Here is an 18373-nt window from a genome sequence, read left to right as displayed (position 1 = left end):
ACTAATAAAATATATCTCCAAATAAACTTTATGTGTTGACTCGAATTAGCAATTATTTAATTTATGTGTGGTTCAATATCGATTATATTAGGATGAAGCTATTGCAAAAATTTATAACGGCGACACATATATCTTATATAGATATTTTTGGCAGTGTAGTTTTTCCAAATTTGATCCAGACTATCTTTTGAAAAAGGCCAAATTTTTTTTATTGATTTTTTCAAATGGATACAATTAAAAAACGACGCATCCTACAAAAAAATGTTGTATGGGTGACTATCGCAAAATCAGTCAAAGTTTCTAATAAAGATATCGGAAACAATTCAAATTGAGCCCTACACTGAAAAAAAATCAGTTTCAACAGTTTCAAAATTAAAACTCGATTTGCGAAAAAACGCTTTTTTGATTTGTATGAAATTGTGTCTCAAGATAGGTGATTATGTTCCCTACCAACCGTCCATACATCGCAAGCTTGACACTTTTAAGGGAAAAAAGTTTTTCTAACAAAAAATTTTTCTTGTCGGAATTGATTTTTTTTCTCAGTGTCAAGGAGTGCCAGTGGATTTAACATATACATACATATATTTAAATATTCCTGTACAGTCAAGCAGAGAACAATATTTAGGTCGTAACTAATAGACCTGTGCAGCGGTTCATTAAATTCACTCACCCGATGGATTTTGACATTTGAGCGGGTCGCCTTCTCGAACAAAAGTTCATTTTGCGTTCATTATGCGACCCGCTCAAACGTCACAATTTCTTGGGGGAGTTCATTTTGCGTTAGTCTATCGCAACGGATAAAAATACACTGAAAATAATTTCGACAAGAAAAAGTTTTTGTTAGAAAAACTTTTTTTCCTTCAAAGTGCCCAGCTTGCGATGTATGGACGGTTGGTAGGGAACATAATCACCTATCTTGAGACACAATTTCATACAAATCAAAAAAGCGTTTTTCGCAAATCGAGTTTTAATTTTGAAACTGTTGAAACTGATTTTTTTTTCAGTGTAGGGCTCAATTTGAATTGTTTCCGATATCTTTATTAGAAACTTTGACTGATTTTGCGATAGTCACCCATACAACATTTTTTGTAGGATGCGTCGTTTTTTAATTGTATCCATTTGAAAAAATCAATAAAAAAAATTTGGCCTTTTTCAAAAGATAGTCTGGATCAAATTGGTAAAAACTTAGTTAGAGCCATTCACAAATACTAATACTACAAATACTATTGATTTCTCGCTTAACTTTTCAAAAGGTCCTAAGTAACATTTTTTTCATGAATTAATTTGAATAGCGCAATCAACAGAACAACATGAAAGCTTTTGATTGCAGTACTCAAATTAATTCATGAAAAAAATGTTACTTAGGACCTTTTGAAAAGTTAAGCGAGATTTATCCAATTTATCAATTAAAAACGACGTCAGTCCAATCAAACGACAACAAAATCAATCAATAACGGTGCTCACCTGCACTTTTGACAGCTGACCGACCTGATGCTCTTTATGGCTCTCAGCTTGTGGTTGTCAATCTGGGTGTCACGCATACCGAAGGTACTCACGTGTCAGCTTCTACATGTCACGATGCGCTTGCAGTGATTGTCAGTAAAGAACATCGTTTAAAAGCGTGGTGGTTTTTGTTTTCATATCTGATCATCTGGTGATGGTCACGACATTTTGCAAGACTGCTTATTATGCTCTTCGTTACAACCGTAGAGCTGCTAGCAAGACCAGTCGGCATGTGACGTTTTAAGCTTTTCGAGCAGATTTATTAGAGGTTTATTGATAGCAATAAGATCGCCAATAAATCTGAGCAACTAGCCATGGTGACTGCTGTCATAAATCCGCTATAAGAATTAAATAAATCTAACAAGCATGGAAATTGTTACTTGGGGCTGTTTCCAGCTGCGACCGAGAGTATATAATATGCCAGCGAGAGCCTTAAGAACACCCTTATAAAGTACCTACAGCTGGAACGGGACCGAGTCGATTATCGACGTTACGTTCTGGAGCCCTGGTCAAGCGAGTAGTTCGAACTGGAGGGTAAATGATGGCTACACTCACAGCGACCACCTGGCGGTTCGCTACAGTATCGGCACAGACAAACAGACGTAACAGCTAGAACAATTTGTTTTAAAATCCATCGCCCAGTTACTTTACCACCACCTCACGTGCATGTTGCACGAAATAAAGTTTAGTACGACAATGTCAACAGAAGGCGCTAGTGTGAGATGTCAAATACAAAGGTATATGATGCGCGCGCCCCTGGTTGTGAAACTTGCAAGCAGTTGAATTTAAAACGACCGTTGAGCTAATGGTCGATGGGAATTTCATCAGTGTTACGTCTGTTTGTCTGTGATAATACCATACTTACTCTAATGCCAATTATAACTGATGATCAAAAGGTGGCCAAATAAAATAACCTTTCATTAAATATAACTGTATAACATAACTGTACATGGAACATAACTGTAATTTATCTAGAAACAACACACAAAATAACAAAAAAAAACTTTACAAAAGTAATAATAAAAACGACATTTCGATAAATAAAATACATGTATTTAATATTTAAATTTTAATCGTAATAAAGTATTTTTTTTTGCACAATGGTCCAATGCACCGAATGAACACAATGACGTTTGAGACGGGCGCTGTTTACTAAAAATGAACACTTGCATGAACTCGATGAATGAAAAAGTATTCATTCTAAGTAAACAGCGCACCGCTCAAACGTCAATGATGAACTCGGTGCATTGGACCATTGAAGAATAATAAATAACTCAGAGTAGACAAGAGGGTGAATGTAGAGATAATTCGTATAACTATATAGTTGATCCTTATAGCATATATATCGTTGATCTTTATAGCAATGCAGCCTGAACCCACTAAACATTCGTGAGTTGAGAGCGAAAGAGAGTAAGAGAGTAGATGAGTTAAAGCCTATAGTCAGTCTTAAAATAGATGCGTATAAGTACGGTCGCGCGTGTGATACGGCAGTGTAGTGAAAAAAAATAAAAATGATTCGGCGCAGTTATGGCCCACGTCCCGAACCGGAAGCGCGATCTGGAGGATCGTCCCAGGATCACGGAGGGCATTCCCATGATGTGTCCCAGGTTCACGACAGTATCGACATTGGCCAAATCCCCATTCAACATAACCAGTGATTCCAGCAGGATCTGCCCCCGTTGATTCGTGAAACGGCTTTCCCATTCCACGGCCCAAGCATTGAAGTCCCTCGCTATCACCACCGGCCTACGCCCCATCAAGTTAACCGTCAAACAATCCGGCATACGACCGAACTGCTCGATCGACCATCGAGGAGGCGCATAGCAGCTGCAGAAGAAGACCCCATTGACTTTGGCAATGACGAAGCCCTCGCATGTCGAAGACACCAACTCTTGGCCTGGGTATTTCCCCGTTGTCCATATCGCCGCCATCTTAGACCCATCGGTGACCCAATTACCGTTCCTGGCAGGTACCCGGTAAGGATTCGCTATGATAGCGATATCCGTCCCCATTCAGCAACTATCTGACACAGCAGTTGCTGGGCTGCATCACAGTGGTTCACCATGGGGTGCTTGCTGTTCACAGCTTTGCTGAAACAAATCAAGCAATTGGTAGGGTTCGTGCAGCATTGTGTCTTATGTCCCTCCAATCCGCAGCGTCGGCAGAGCTTGCTTCTGTCAGGGCATTTGCAGTCCCATTGCTTGTGCCCCGGTTCCAGGCACTTGAAGCAAACTTCGAGTTGCTCGTATATGCCCACAGGGCACACCGACGCTCCCTAACTTGACTACCTTGGAGGCGTCCGCTGCAGATAGCCGAACCAATGCTACCTGTGTCCAGGTCCTTCCCCCCTCGATTTTGGAGGTACCTGGCCGAGGTTCAGCTTCCCAGCCCCACTACCCTTGTTCGGGGTAGTAACCCTCCGCGTTTTAAAGCGGCCCCCAGGGAGCTCATCCCCTGGAGACTGTCTCCTCCGTTTTTGTGTCTGCTTCGTTGGAGCAGTCACCCCCGACGTGCCCGCGAATACTTCAGCCTCAGTCGACTCCACGGATTTCACGGGTTTGCATTTGGCTGTCCCGACCGCCCTCTCCAGCTTGGCGACCAACATCGACTATCAAAGTTCAGCAAGCTCCCCTTGAGATCCTTACTGATATTATGCTTCGATGACGCAAAGTCGATGATGGCGTCCAGCTGTTCCGTCGCCACCTCGAAGGCCGAAAGCCCATCGCGTTTGCGGTTCATCGCCCTCACAAGCCATGGGCCGTCCATAACCACTACCGGCGTAGTTGGGGAGAAGGTTAAGTAACCCACGCTGGCGCTGAGCACCGAGCTGTCGACTATTGCTTCTGGCCTCCTAGGTGGAGACCTGGACAACCTGGACGTCGTCGGGTCTTCTTTCGTGTGGGCAGTGCACATTGATGCTATAGTTGAAGAAACGGCCTTTTATCCTCAGCTTGCACATCCTTGTGTTGATTGGCTCCCACCCAATCACGCATTGGCGCATCTTGCTCAACACTATGCAACCGATTCCAAGCTTCTTGGTGGTGCCACAGCTTTGGTAGAAGGAAGCCGCTCGATCCCCGCTTTTCCGCACTTTCTGTTCTGTCCAGCAGGGCTACAACGTCGAAAGTGCGGGGATGTAATTCATAGAACCTACGAAACCTAGCGACTTGCAATTCCAAGCTTCCAATCGTGATTCTATATTGATCGTTGGCATGGTCGGTTCTGCAGCAGAAGCTGGCTGAAGTAATTAATGGATGAAGAGAGCTATCGTTTGAAGACCTCGCGAGGTCTGCTCTGCCATACATGCGGCGCACAACACGAGTTAGAATGTGAAAAGTCTTGTTAGTCCTACTTCTACTTCAGAAAAAGCTCAAATGTGTTGCCATCCTTCCTCGAGCCGACGAGCTATTCTTGAATTGTTAGACTGTTCAGAACGTTCGGATAAAATAAAATGACCATTTTTTCAATACCGCTAGTAGAGTGCAAATAAATTAAAAGAATTTTGAAAGTTATCTAAATCGAGTATAAGAAAAAAAACGCTAGTAAAGAGCAGACTAACTCCGTACATCATAATTTGGAGAATTTATCATTCTCTTATTCCTCATGATTGAAGTTCATCCAAACCAACCAAAACTTGAGATCTTAGAACCAACTTATTCAACAGGCTGGCATATGTTTCAGGAACTGTCCCTCACCGGACGCTTCGGCAAACTTATTCCTCAGCAAATACGTACCAATGACTTCGGCCACCTCGTGTGGTCTGTCTTCGTGAACGGCGTGACCGGTGCGGGCCAATACCTGTAGTTGGAATTTTCCTTGAAAAGAAAATTCAATCGTCTTAAAATTGTATATTTCTTGAAGATTTCAATGTATCTTACCCTGCATTTGACCGACAGTTAGCGCTCGGTCAAGATTGTCGATTCCTGCCAATAGTAAAAGTTTGGGAACTCTAACATCCAAAAACTTTTGGCTGAGTCCCAAAAACCAGCCCTCCCAATACTTTTCCGATTTCGATAAGTCGATACGCCATTTATACTTCTTGGGGTTGGGGGCCGCCATAGAAGTCTCCGCGGGGACTGAAGTGGAAGGAGTCGCTGGTGATGGCATTTCACCATCCTCTGCTATTACGTTCGGGTTGGTAAACCTTGTTCGAGCTTCGGTAGATTCCTCAACCAGCGGCAACTCGTTAGTAGAAAGTTTTCCCGTTTCGATACTACAATTAAAACTTACATTAGAAGACGAATCGTTATTCATTGTCAATATTCATGCCATACTTCACTATCTGTCCGGGCATCGATACTCTCGCAGAATCTATATTACGAATCTGTCCACTGCGGACGCACCATTCGACGGCATGCTGGATGCTTTTGAACGTGGTTGGCCTAGACCGTAGGAAACTTTGCATGCTGGCCAGTGCTTCCAGAGCCGTTCCTTCAACAACGTCGATAACAACGATGCCAATCAGGGAACTGATTACCTCCATATTGGCGACATGAACGCAAATCGCTCCCCCCATAGAATGACCGATTAAAATCACGGGTGGTGCAGAATCACCATAAATAGAGTTCAAAACTTCGGCCACGTCCCTGAATCAATCATGAAATAAAAATATGTGAATAATTGTGTTCTTTTCTTGAAACAAAGGTAATTTTCAAAGTTATTTACTGTGCCAGGGTTTCCGCTGAAAGATCGTCCTCGTTATCAGTAGCCGTGTCTCCGTGACCTCTGATATCGATGGCCAAGCACTGGCAGTGTATAATTTTTGAGATCTCCATCTATAATGTTTATAGAACGCAACAAATTGCTAATGCCCAAAAAATTAATAACATTCAAACTTACGCTAAAAAGTGCCCACGACAAAGCGGAAAAGCCACCCCCGTGCAGCATTACTAAGAGCGGTCCGGGAGCTTCCGGTTTTTCCGTCAAGTACACCCGAAATTTTCCATACTGTGTTTCCACGTCTCGACTCTCGGAAAAGTACTGGCTCCACATAATCGGATTGTAATCCGTTTGCCGGCGAAATCCGCGATCGCTGCAACAGAACCAGCATTTAGAACAATCAACTAAAAACTGTACTTTTTACTCACGTTGGTTTAGGAAACCTTGGGTTTGGACACATCGGTGGCAAGCGGGATTTCATCATTACCCGTTGTAAGTTGGACATACTTTTTACAACGGATGCTTTATTTATTAAGAACGTAAAATTAGTTTTCAATTTTAATTTGGAAGACCCGCGGGGCAGAATCAAAACAAAAATGTCAAAAAACAAAATAGTGCTTTGAAGTTTCTAATTATTTTGTTGTCAGCGACAAACCCAGCAAGGAAGGTTACTCTAACTTGAGCATAACGTGCATCTATCCTGTTAGATAGTTACACTAACATTCTCACTAACAGTTAGGGTAAAGTGAGGCTAAAGTTACGCTAGAATGACACACTTTTGTTAGGTATGTTTATGATTCGTGCATAATTTCATCTAACATGTTACTCTCACGTTAGATGAACGTTATGTATGTTTTTCTTTGGTCGATTAGGCAGCGGTTAGGGTTGTTTCAAAAGGGATTTTCATGCTGATTTATTTACATCCAGTTGTCATCAGAGGCAGATAAGTACATAAAGTACATAACTGCCTCCAATGACAGTTGGATGTAAATAAAATATAAATAAACATCTTCGGGGCCTTTTTCCCCTTTCATAATTATTTTATATATAACATATTTGTATTTGCTATTGTACATCGAATCAGACAAAGGTAAGTTAAATTAAATTTGTAGGCATGGAAATTGTAGACGATCCAGAGCTGAGAATTTCGTCCGAGAACTAAAAAAAACATCCTGCCCTTTTCAGGTTTGCACTGCCGCAATGCCACCTTTCGGCTCGGAACAGTCTTCGTCGTCTGGCCACTTCCAATGACATCAAGATTTCGTATGTTCCCCGCGGTAAACACAGAATTCAGTACGTACTTTATATCGTCCTGTGAAGAGCAGATAATTTCTACCAACGACCAGTGGACAAGTTCAGGAAGACATGATGAGACTCGAATACGAAATGCGTATAGCCGTGTGTGTTTGTTCCGCGTCCCTGGAGGTACTTTCCGCATACCAAACAGGCATAGACGTTAATCCGGATTAGGGAGACCGGCTTCTCAAAGTCGAAATCCAACAGATGCCGATTGAAAGTGTCCATGTAGGGGCTCAATTTAGATCGGCTCGGTAGAGATATATCCGGCACTTTCGATTTGATTCTTCTGGCATTATCTTCGTAGTCATCGGAACCAATGTCCTCAAGTTTTGGCTTCTTAGCTGACGAGGTTTTTGACGATGGTGCTGAAATGAATCGAATGCCATTTCAAGGACATCAAGCAAAGCAGCATCGACGAGTTTGCAGACGATACAATTTGTGATCCTGGCAAAGGTAAGTAAGTCATTTACGGGCTGCAATGGCTGTCCATTACATTGCGGCATTTTTGTCGATCCGAATCCGTCCGAGAACTTAACAATCGTCTTGCCCTTTTCAGGTTTGCACTGCCGCCTTTCGGCTCGGAACAGTCTTCGTCATCTGACAATATCCAAGGGTATGAGAGCAGGAACAAAGGCTACGGAAATGTCGATCCGTCCGATACACGAAAATGCTTTGCAATTTTCAGATAGCACACACTACGGCCATCCATCCGATGCGGCCTTTTGCTTTCGGTTAAAATTTATTAATAGGAATATGCATTGCAATAGACATTAAGCAAAGCTAAATAAAATTTATGTACTAAATGAAAAATTAATCAAAATTAACGTAATGGAGTTCTTATTAGTAATTCTCCGAAAGTTTCAATGGCCCAAAAATTTCTTCAGAAAATTGTTTGAAAATCCTCCAAGGGTTAATCTGGCCATTCCTAGATATCTCCTCCTAGGGGTTCCTAGATATCTCCAGGAATTCTTACAGAATTTTCTCAAAGAATTTCTCGTGTTTTTCCTCTAGACTTACATACTCGAATCTCTACAGAAGTTTCTGAAAAATAGTTCGGGCAGTTCCTCCTTCCTTTAGAAGCCCCCCAAGGAATTCTCACGCTGTACCTGTTAATTCCTCCAACTGTACATACCTAGAGGAATTCCTCTAGAAATTCTTTTGGTAATTTCTCCAGATATCCTTTTGGGAATTCCTCCGGATATACAGAACTCTTAAATTCCTCCAAAAGTTCTCCTGGGAATGGAAATTCTTTCAGGAGCCTCTCTGCCGGTTGCTCCATTAATAAGTTTATCACGGAATTGCAACAATGCCTTTCAAATTACATCAGAAGATCTTCTGGAAGTTCCTCAGAGTTTTACCAAGAGCTGCCCGAAAACTCCTTCAGAAATCCTAAATTTCTTCTAAATCCTAAATGACTCAAGAACACCCGTTGAAAATTCCTTCAAAAGTTTCTCTGAAAATTTTTCTAGGGGTTCCCAAATTCCACCAGAAGTTGCACAGAAAATTCCTACAAAAGTTCGTCCGATAATATCTCTCGAAGTTCCTGATAATTTCTCCAGAGGTACCCTTGAATATTCTTTCCATTCTTCTGGGAATACCTCTAGGAGTTGCATTACAATTTCCTCGAACAACTTTTCTGAGAATTCATCCAGGAGTTCCTCTGAGACTTTTTCTGGAGTTCCTCTAGGAACTCCAGGTGTCCATATGAAAAATCCTTCATGAGCTCCCCTGATAATTCTTCCAGAAGTTCTGCTTGGAATTTCTCTGGGAATTCCTCAAGGAGTTGCATTAGAACTCCAGGAACTTTTCTGGGAATTCAATCAGGAGTTCTTTTGGGATTCTTTCTAGGAGTTACTCTAAGAACTTCTCCAGGAGAGCCTGGAGTGTTTGGGTTCCTTTAAAAAAAATCTTCAAAATTTCTTCAGGGGTTCCTCCATGAGCCTCTCTGAGAATTTCTTCAGGAGATCTTCAAGAAATCCCCCAGGAATCCAATTGGAAATTGCTTCAGGAGTTTCTTTGAAAATTCTTTCTGGAGTTCCAAAGTTCCTCTGGGAAGTCCTCCCAAAATTCTTCTAGGAGTCCGGCTAGAAGTTTCTCTAAAAATCCCACCTGTAGTGTTTACCCCTGAATACGTCTCTGTGAGAGATCGGGAGAGGAAATCCTGAGTGGGCATCTGGACCCACGGGGACGAGAGAAGGTAGGTGGTAGAGAAGAGGAACGGTGGTGGTTCTGTGTGTACCGGGAATAGAAGTGAGAATAAAGATCAGAAAATACAGAAAAGTCCGAGTGTTTCAATTCTACACCACCCGAAATTCATTTGTAAATCCTTCCACGAGTTTCTCTGAAAGTTTCACTAGAAGTTACTCTGGGAGTTCCATCAGAAGCTACTCTGGGAGTTCCCCCAAGAGTTCTAAATATTCTTCCAGGAGTTACTGTGGAAATTCTTCAAAGAGTTCCGCCAGAAGTTCCTCTGGGAAATCCCTCAAAAATTCTTCCAGGTGTTCCCCTGAAATTCCGCAGAAATTTCATCAGAGAGTTCCTTCAGGAGTTACTCTGGAAATTGTTTCAGGAGTTGCGCTAGAAGTTCCTCTGGAAATCGACCCGAAATTCATTTGGAAAACCCTCCACGAGTTTCTCTGGGAGTTTCATAGCTCCTCTGGGAATATCTCCAGAAGTTCCTCTAAGAATTCCTCAAGGAGTTGCATTAGAACTCCAGGAACTTATCTGGGATTCATCCAGGAGTTCCTTTGGGATTTCTTCTAGGCGTTCCTCTGAGAATTTCTACAGGAAAGCCTATGAGAATTTCTCCAGGAGTTCCTCTGGGAAATGGTCCAGAAACTCATTTTGGAATTGGTCCAGAAATTCCTTTAGCAAATCCTCCAAAAATTATTCCAGTTCCACCAGAAGTTCGTCGGGGAGTTTCTCCAGGAGTTAAAAATATTCTTCCAGGAGTTCCTCTGGGAATTCATCCAACAGTTACTCTGAAAATTCTTTCAAGAGTTCCGTCAGAAATTTCTCTGGAAATCCCACCCGAAATTCATCTGAGAATCTCTACATGAGTTCCTCCGGGAATTACTCCAGTAGTTTCTCTCAAAATTTTCTCAGCTGTTTCTTTAGAAGCTCCACCAGAAGTTCCTCTGAGAAACTCTCCAAAAATTCTTCCAGGAGTTTCCCTCAAAATTCTCCAAAAATTACATCAGAGAATTCCTTCAGGAGTTACTCTGGAAATGCTTCATCCAGAAGTACTAAATTTTCTTTCATGAGTCCCTCTGGAAAATCCACCATGAGTTCTTCGGAAAATCCTCCAGCAGCAACCTTGGAAGACCCACCCGAAATTTATTCGGAAATCCCTCAAGGAGTTTCTCTGGGAATAACTCCAATAGTTTCTCTGAAAATTCTTCCAGGAGTTCCTCTGGCAGTTCCGCCAGAAGTTTCCCAAGGAATTTCTCCACAAATTTATCAGAGAATTTCTTCAAAAGTTACTCGTAAAATTTTCCCAAGAATTCCACTGGAAGCTCCGCCAGTAGTTCCTTGAGGAATTCTTCTAGGAGTACTTTAAAAATTCTTTCATGAGTTCCACCAAAGGTTCAAATAGTTTCTTTGAAAATTCTTCAAAGGTAAATAAAATTTAATAAATTTTTAATTAAATTTTTAATTTAATTCAAATTAATTAAAATTAAACTGAAATTAAATTAAAATAAATTAAAATTAAATTAAAATTAAATTAAAATTAAATTAAAATTAAATTAAAATTAAATTAAAATTAAATTAAAATTAAATTAAAATTAAATTAAAATTAAATTAAAATTAAATTAAAATTAAATTAAAATTAAATTAAAATTAAATTAAAATTAAATTAAAATTAAATTAAAATTAAATTAAAATTAAATTAAAATTAAATTAAAATTAAATTAAAATTAAATTAAAATTAAATTAAAATTAAATTAAAATTAAATTAAAATTAAATTAAAATTAAATTAAAATTAAATTAAAATTAAATTAAAATTAAATTAAAATTAAATTAAAAATTAAATTAAAATTAAATTAAAATTAAATTAAATTAAATTAAATTAAAATTAAATTAAAATTAAATTAAAATTAAATTAAAAATTAAATTAAAATTAAATTAAAATTAAATTAAAATTAAATTAAAATTAAATTAAAATTAAATTAAAATTAAATTAAAATTAAATTAAAATTAAATTAAAATTAAATTAAAATTAAATTAAAATTAAATTAAAATTAAATTAAAATTAAATTAAAATTAAATTAAAATTAAATTAAAATTAAATTAAAATTAAATTAAAATTAAATTAAAATTAAATTAAAATTAAATTAAAATTAAATTAAAAATTAAATTAAAATTAAATTAAAATTAAATTAAATTAAAATTAAAATTAAATTAAATTAAAATTAAATTAAAATTAAATTAAAATTAAATTAAAATTAAATTAAAATTAAATTAAAATTAAATTAAAATTAAATTAAAATTAAATTAAAATTAAATTAAAATTAAATTAAAATTAAATTAAAATTAAATTAAAATTAAATTAAAATTAAATTAAAATTAAATTAAAATTAAATTAAAATTAAATTAAAATTAAATTAAAATTAAATTAAAATTAAATTAAAATTAAATTAAAATTAAATTAAAATTAAATTAAAATTAAATTAAAATTAAATTAAAATTAAATTAAAATTAAATTAAAATTAAATTAAAATTAAATTAAAATTAAATTAAAATTAAATTAAAATTAAATTAAAATTAAATTAAAATTAAATTAAAATTAAATTAAAATTAAATTAAAATTAAATTAAAATTAAATTAAAATTAAATTAAAATTAAATTAAAATTAAATTAAAATTAAATTAAAATTAAATTAAAATTAAATTAAAATTAAATTAAAATTAAATTAAAATTAAATTAAAATTAAATTAAAATTAAATTAAAATTAAATTAAAATTAAATTAAAATTAAATTAAAATTAAATTAAAATTAAATTAAAATTAAATTAAAATTAAATTAAAATTAAATTAAAATTAAATTAAAATTAAATTAAAATTAAATTAAAATTAAATCAAAATTAAATTAAAAACTCAAATAAAATTAAATTAAAATTAAATTAAAATTAAATTAAAATTAAATTAAAATTAAATTAAAATTAAATCAAAAATTAAATTGAAATTAAATTAAAATTAAATTAAAATTAAATTAAAATTAAATTAAAATTAAATTAAAATTAAATTAAAATTAAATTAAAATTAAATTAAAATTAAATTAAAATTAAATTAAAATTAAATTAAAATTAAATTAAAAATTAAATTAAAATTAAATTAAAATTAAATTAAAATTAAATTAAAATTAAATTAAAATTAAATTAAAATTAAATTAAAATTAAATTAAAATTAAATTAAAATTAAATTAAAATTAAATTAAAATTAAATTAAAATTAAATTAAAATTAAATTAAATTAAAATTAAATTAAATTATAATTAAATTAAAATTAAATTAAAATTAAATTAAAATTAAATTAAAATTAAATTAAAATTAAATTAAAATTAAATTAAAATTAAATTAAAATTAAATTAAAATTAAATTAAAATTAAATTAAAATTAAATTAAAATTAAATTAAAATTAAACTAAAATTAAATTAAAATTAAAATTAAAAGTTTTTTCGGGAATTTCTCCGAAAGTTCCTTCGGAAGTTCCTCCAGAAGTTCCTCCAGGATTTCCTACGGGAGCTCCTCCGAAAGTTTTTCTAGAAATTCCTCCAAATTTTCTTCCAGAAAGTACTCCGGAGGTTCTCTAGGAATTCCTTCGGAAGTTCCATCAGGAAGTTCCTCCAGGAATTCCAACTAAAAATTAAATAGTTCGATATGTACTGTTGTTTCAAACTAGAGTTTGATCAAATGTTTTCTAACTCGAAAAACCTAGAATCCCTATACTAAATCGTTTTGATCATGTTTTCCGTTCGGATTCAAATGAGCTCATCCCTTTTTTTACAATATCATCCTGCCTCCACATATTCCTGGCGTTGAATTAAAGTCCATGATTTTAAAATGCTTGTGTAGCACGGACACGGGTTGACTCATCCGATAATTATGCCGGCATCCATGTCAACATTGTCTGTAAAAGGCAAAATCTTTATGAAGTCAAACAACCACATGGACATCAACACAGAACTTACCTGACTAATTGCTGGTATCTTTTGTTCAAGGGCTTTCAAACTGGTGCCGTTTTTCTCGCTGCAGCACATTCATTCTGGAGACAGGCATCACCACGGCTTTCGTGACTTAAAATACTCATCATAATCAGACGCACAGCACTTGCTCAATAAACTCCAGCGGCAGATCGATCAGCAGCGTACGGTTTATTCGAATCCGCATTCAAAATCGTTGGCAAATTTATTGCATCCGCCGTCAATATTGTCTGATTTTCTGAAAATTGCACGCGGCGAACCCTTCATGAAAGGTACCGCCGCGCTTTCTTCACCCTGTTTACTTGATTCTTATGGGTGAATAGCATTGCGGTGTATCGTTTGGCGCGGCCGTACCTTTGGACAGTCATTCGCCGCGTGAAGTTTTGTGCAAGTACCCATTTGGGAACATTACAAACGCCGCGCAGTGTATCATATCAAGAAAATCTGACAATAGATTTTTCCGATGATTTTTCTAAGTGCCGCAACCACATTGATGCCGGCATCCATACGGCCTCTGTAAATGATAATGTTCTTGGCAATTATTTTTTTTATGAAAATAAAAACGAAACTTACCCGGTACGACACGAGTCATCGGAAGAAGCGCATCTTGACCGCGGACCAGACGTTTCGTTTCAGGACCTGTTCGGGAGCTTCGAGATTTTTTTCATCTCCGCATTTTTTTCAATACCTCAGCATTGCGGCTGATACAAAAGCAATGTCAATACAACTGTGTCAATACAACTGTCAAAATCGAAAATAGACGCGTACGAATACTATTGCAACAGCATAAAATCATAAAAATGGTTATGTATTTGCACCGCAACATAACTAACATCCCCTAATTAGTTTCTAACGTCGAACTGATTGTTTGCTGGGAATGCACGAAAATTAAAAAGCCTTTTTTAGGGTCTGTCTCAATTGGATAATTAAACTGAAATTAAACTTAAGGTTCTGTCCAAGGTTCTGTCTCATTTGGAGAATTAAACTGAAATTAAACTTAAAAGTGACATTTCAATAATTATCAAATAACCCTGCTCGCAGAGCAAGATTACTTTTGACAGATATCGAATCATTTTGCAACGATGTCTTATTGGAATTGCTGGGTAGCACCAGCCATTCTTATGACTGGGTTATTTGCTAATTTTCGAACTGTCACTTTTAAGTTTAATTCTCCAAATGAGACAGAGCCTAAAAGTGACATTTTAATAATTACCAAATAACCCTGCTCGCAGAGCAAGATTAATTTTGACAGATATCGAATCATTTTCCATCGATGTCCTATTGGAATTGCTGGGTAGCACCAGCCATTCTCATAACGGGGTGATTTTTTAATTTTCGAACTGTCACTTTTAAGTTTAATTCTCCAAATGAGACAGACCCGATAATGATGCTCTAAGGGTCTGTCTGTTTATAAATTATAATTTCAGTTTAATTATCCAATAAGCCATTTTACGAGACAGGTTCGAACAGCTGATCGAAATTTTGAGTGGACGGCTCGGTCTTTGTTTTGGTAAATTTGCATGTAAACCATCATCATTTCGTCATCATCATCATCATTTCATTTCATTTTCGCAAATGTTCCTTGTAAAATGTAAATATTAGTATTTGGTCTTCTGTCATTTGAGCTTTCTATAAAATGGCTTATAGGGCACTGCACGGACGACTTTGTCTCTTTCTCACTGCAAAGAAATTAGAAAACAACAAGGCCAGTAAACGTCAAAATTTATGAGGAACGAAAGAGAAAGAGATGTTTCCGTGCAGTGCCCTATTGAGACAGACCCTTCCCAGCAAACAAGGTTACTCTAACTTGACCCTAACATGAGTGTAACCTGTTAGAAAGTTACTCTAATTTTCTCACTAACGTTAGGGTAAAATGAGACTAAAATTAGACAGATCTGCAACACTTTTGTTAGATATGTTAATGTAAGTTGCATAATTTAATCTAACCTGTTAGCCTCACTTTAGTATAACGTTAGCAATGTTTCGCAGTGAGCGGTTAGGGAGTTGTGAGGGTTGTTTTGAAAGGGCTTTCATGCTGATTTATTTACATTCAGCTGTCATCCGAGGCAGAATGTTCATAATATACATAACTGCCTCGAGTAACAGATGAATGTAAATAAATTATCAATAAAAATCGTCTTAGAAATTTTCTATATTTACCAAAATAATTGTTATATATTTAGATTAACTACATTTAGCTTAATTAAGGTAATGTATTATGAAACTATAATTTTATCTTTATCCTCCCGTGTTTTATAATGTATAGACTATAGGAAGGAAGCAGTTTTGCAATTTACACTACAGCCGCCGCCGATTCCAAAGCGGTGTTCTATATTCTTTATTAAAATTAATTTAAAATTAAATTAAAATTAAATTAAAATTAAATTAAAATTAAATTAAAATTAAATTAAAATTAAATTAAAATTAAATTAAAATTAAATTAAAATTAAATTAAAATTAAATTAAAATTAAATTAAAAATTAAATTAAAATTAAATTAAAATTAAATTAAAATTAAATTAAAAATTAAATTAAAATTAAATTAAAATTAAATTAAAATTAAATTAAAATTAAATTAAAATTAAATTAAAATTAAATTAAAATTAAATTAAAATTAAATTAAAATTAAATTAAAATTAAATTAAAATTAAATTAAAATTAAATTAAAATTAAATTAAAATTAAATTAAAATTAAATTAAAATTAAATTAAAATTAAATTAAAATTAAATTAAAATTAAATTAAAATTAAATTAAAATTAAATTAAAATTAAATTAAAATTAAATTAAAATTAAAATTAAATTAAAATTAAAATTAAATTAAAATTAAATTAAAATTAAATTAAAATTAAATTAAAATTAAATTAAAATTAAATTAAAATTAAATTAAAATTAAATTAAAATTAAATTAAAATTAAATTAAAATTAAATTAAAATTAAATTAAAATTAAATTAAAAATTAATTAAAATTAAATTAAAATTAAATTAAAATTAAATTAAAATTAAATTAAAATTAAATTAAAATTAAATTAAAATTAAATTAAAATTAAATTAAAATTAAATTAAAATTAAATTAAAATTAAATTAAAATTAAATTAAAATTAAATTAAAATTAAATTAAAATTAAATTAAAATTAAATTAAAATTAAATTAAAAATTAAATTAAAATTAAATTAAAATTAAATTAAAATTAAATTAAAATTAAATTAAAATTAAATTAAAATTAAATTAAAATTAAATTAAAATTAAATTAAAAATTAAATTAAAATTAAATTAAAATTAAATTAAAATTAAATTAAAATTAAATTAAAATTAAATTAAAATTAAATTAAAATTAAATTAAAATTAAATTAAAATTAAATTAAAATTAAATTAAAAATTAAATTAAAATTAAATTAAAATTAAATTAAAATTAAATTAAAATTAAATTAAAATTAAATTAAAATTAAATTAAAATTAAATTAAAATTAAATTAAAATTAAATTAAAATTAAATTAAAATTAAATTAAAATTAAATTAAAATTAAATTAAAATTAAATTAAAATTAAATTAAAATTAAATTAAAATTAAATTAAAATTAAATTAAAATTAAATTAAAATTAAATTAAAATTAAATTAAAATTAAATTAAAATTAAATTAAAATTAAATTAAAATTAAATTAAAATTAAATTAAAATTAAATTAAAATTAAATTAAAAATTAAATTAAAATTAAATTAAAATTAAATTAAAATTAAATTAAAATTAAATTAAAATTAAATTAAAATTAAATTAAAATTAAATTAAAATTAAATTAAAATTAAATTAAAATTAAATTAAAATTAAATTAAAATTAAATTAAAATTAAATTAAAATTAAATTAAAATTAAATTAAAATTAAATTAAAATTAAATTAAAATTAAATTAAAATTAAATTAAAATTAAATTAAAATTAAATTAAAATTAAATTAAAATTAAATTAAAATTAAATTAAAATTAAATTAAATTAAATTAAAATTAAATTAAAATTAAATTAAAATTAAATTAAAATTAAATTAAAATTAAATTAAAATTAAATTAAAATTAAATTAAAATTAAATTAAAATTAAATTAAAATTAAATTAAAATTAAATTAAAATTAAATTAAAATTAAATTAAAATTAAATTAAAATTAAATTAAAATTAAATTAAAATTAAATTAAAATTAAATTAAAATTAAATTAAAATTAAATTAAAATTAAATTAAAATTAAATTAAAATTAAATTAAAATTAAATTAAAATTAAATTAAAATTAAATTAAAATTAAATTAAAATTAAATTAAAATTAAATTAAAATTAAATTAAAATTAAATTAAAATTAAATTAAAATTAAATTAAAATTAAATTAAAATTAAATTAAAATTAAATTAAAATTAAATTAAAATTAAATTAAAATTAAATTAAAATTAAATTAAAAATTAAATTAAAATTAAATTAAAATTAAATTAAAATTAAATTAAACTTAAATTAAAATTAAATTAAAATTAAATTAAAATTAAATTAAAATTAAATTAAAATTAAATTAAAATTAAATTAAAATTAAATTAAAATTAAATTAAAATTAAATTAAAATTAAATTAAAATTAAATTAAAATTAAATTAAAATTAAATTAAAATTAAAATTAAATTAAAATTAAATTAAAATTAAATTAAAATTAAATTAAAATTAAATTAAAATTAAATTAAAATTAAATTA

At 31.2% G+C, this 18373-nt stretch overlaps 1 protein-coding gene and 1 long non-coding RNA gene across 2 annotated transcripts; one reads left to right on the top strand and one right to left on the bottom strand.

The window, feature by feature from the left end:
• Positions 1–5076: 5076 nt before the first annotated feature.
• On the bottom strand, positions 5077–6810 carry LOC134212528 (protein phosphatase methylesterase 1). The gene is made up of 6 exons (XM_062690488.1): positions 6591–6810; positions 6343–6535; positions 6169–6278; positions 5778–6089; positions 5382–5716; positions 5077–5318 (listed from the first exon to the last, which is right to left on the bottom strand). Exons 1-6 carry the CDS (start codon positions 6665–6667, stop codon positions 5161–5163), a joined length of 1185 nt encoding a protein of 394 aa, XP_062546472.1. The 5' UTR covers positions 6668–6810; the 3' UTR covers positions 5077–5160.
• Positions 6811–6903: 93 nt separating this feature from the next.
• LOC134212529 (uncharacterized) lies at positions 6904–8281 on the top strand. The gene is made up of 3 exons (XR_009979290.1): positions 6904–7252; positions 7348–7914; positions 8018–8281. It is a non-coding gene; the product is annotated as an uncharacterized LOC134212529 (long non-coding RNA).
• Positions 8282–18373: the final 10092 nt, after the last annotated feature.

This window comes from Armigeres subalbatus, chromosome 2 (assembly GCF_024139115.2).
Source record: "Armigeres subalbatus isolate Guangzhou_Male chromosome 2, GZ_Asu_2, whole genome shotgun sequence".
Lineage (NCBI taxonomy): Eukaryota > Metazoa > Arthropoda > Insecta > Diptera > Culicidae > Armigeres > Armigeres subalbatus.
The sequence above is the reverse complement of the archived record's forward strand: the minus strand, read 5'-3'. Positions and strand labels throughout refer to the sequence as shown.

What these genes read in the sequence shown, in the direction of transcription:
- LOC134212528 (XM_062690488.1), bottom strand. Translation starts at nt 6,667, where the DNA reads ATGTCCAACTTACAACGGGTAATGATGAAATCCCGCTTGCCACCGATG. An exon ending in ATGCCCGGACAGATAGTGAA is followed by an intron (nt 5,717 to 5,777) that starts GTATGGCATGAA and finishes TTTTAATTGTAG; the next exon opens with TATCGAAACGGGAAAACTTT. An exon ending in AACTGTCGGTCAAATGCAGG is followed by an intron (nt 5,319 to 5,381) that starts GTAAGATACATT and finishes TTTCTTTTCAAG; the next exon opens with GAAAATTCCAACTACAGGTA.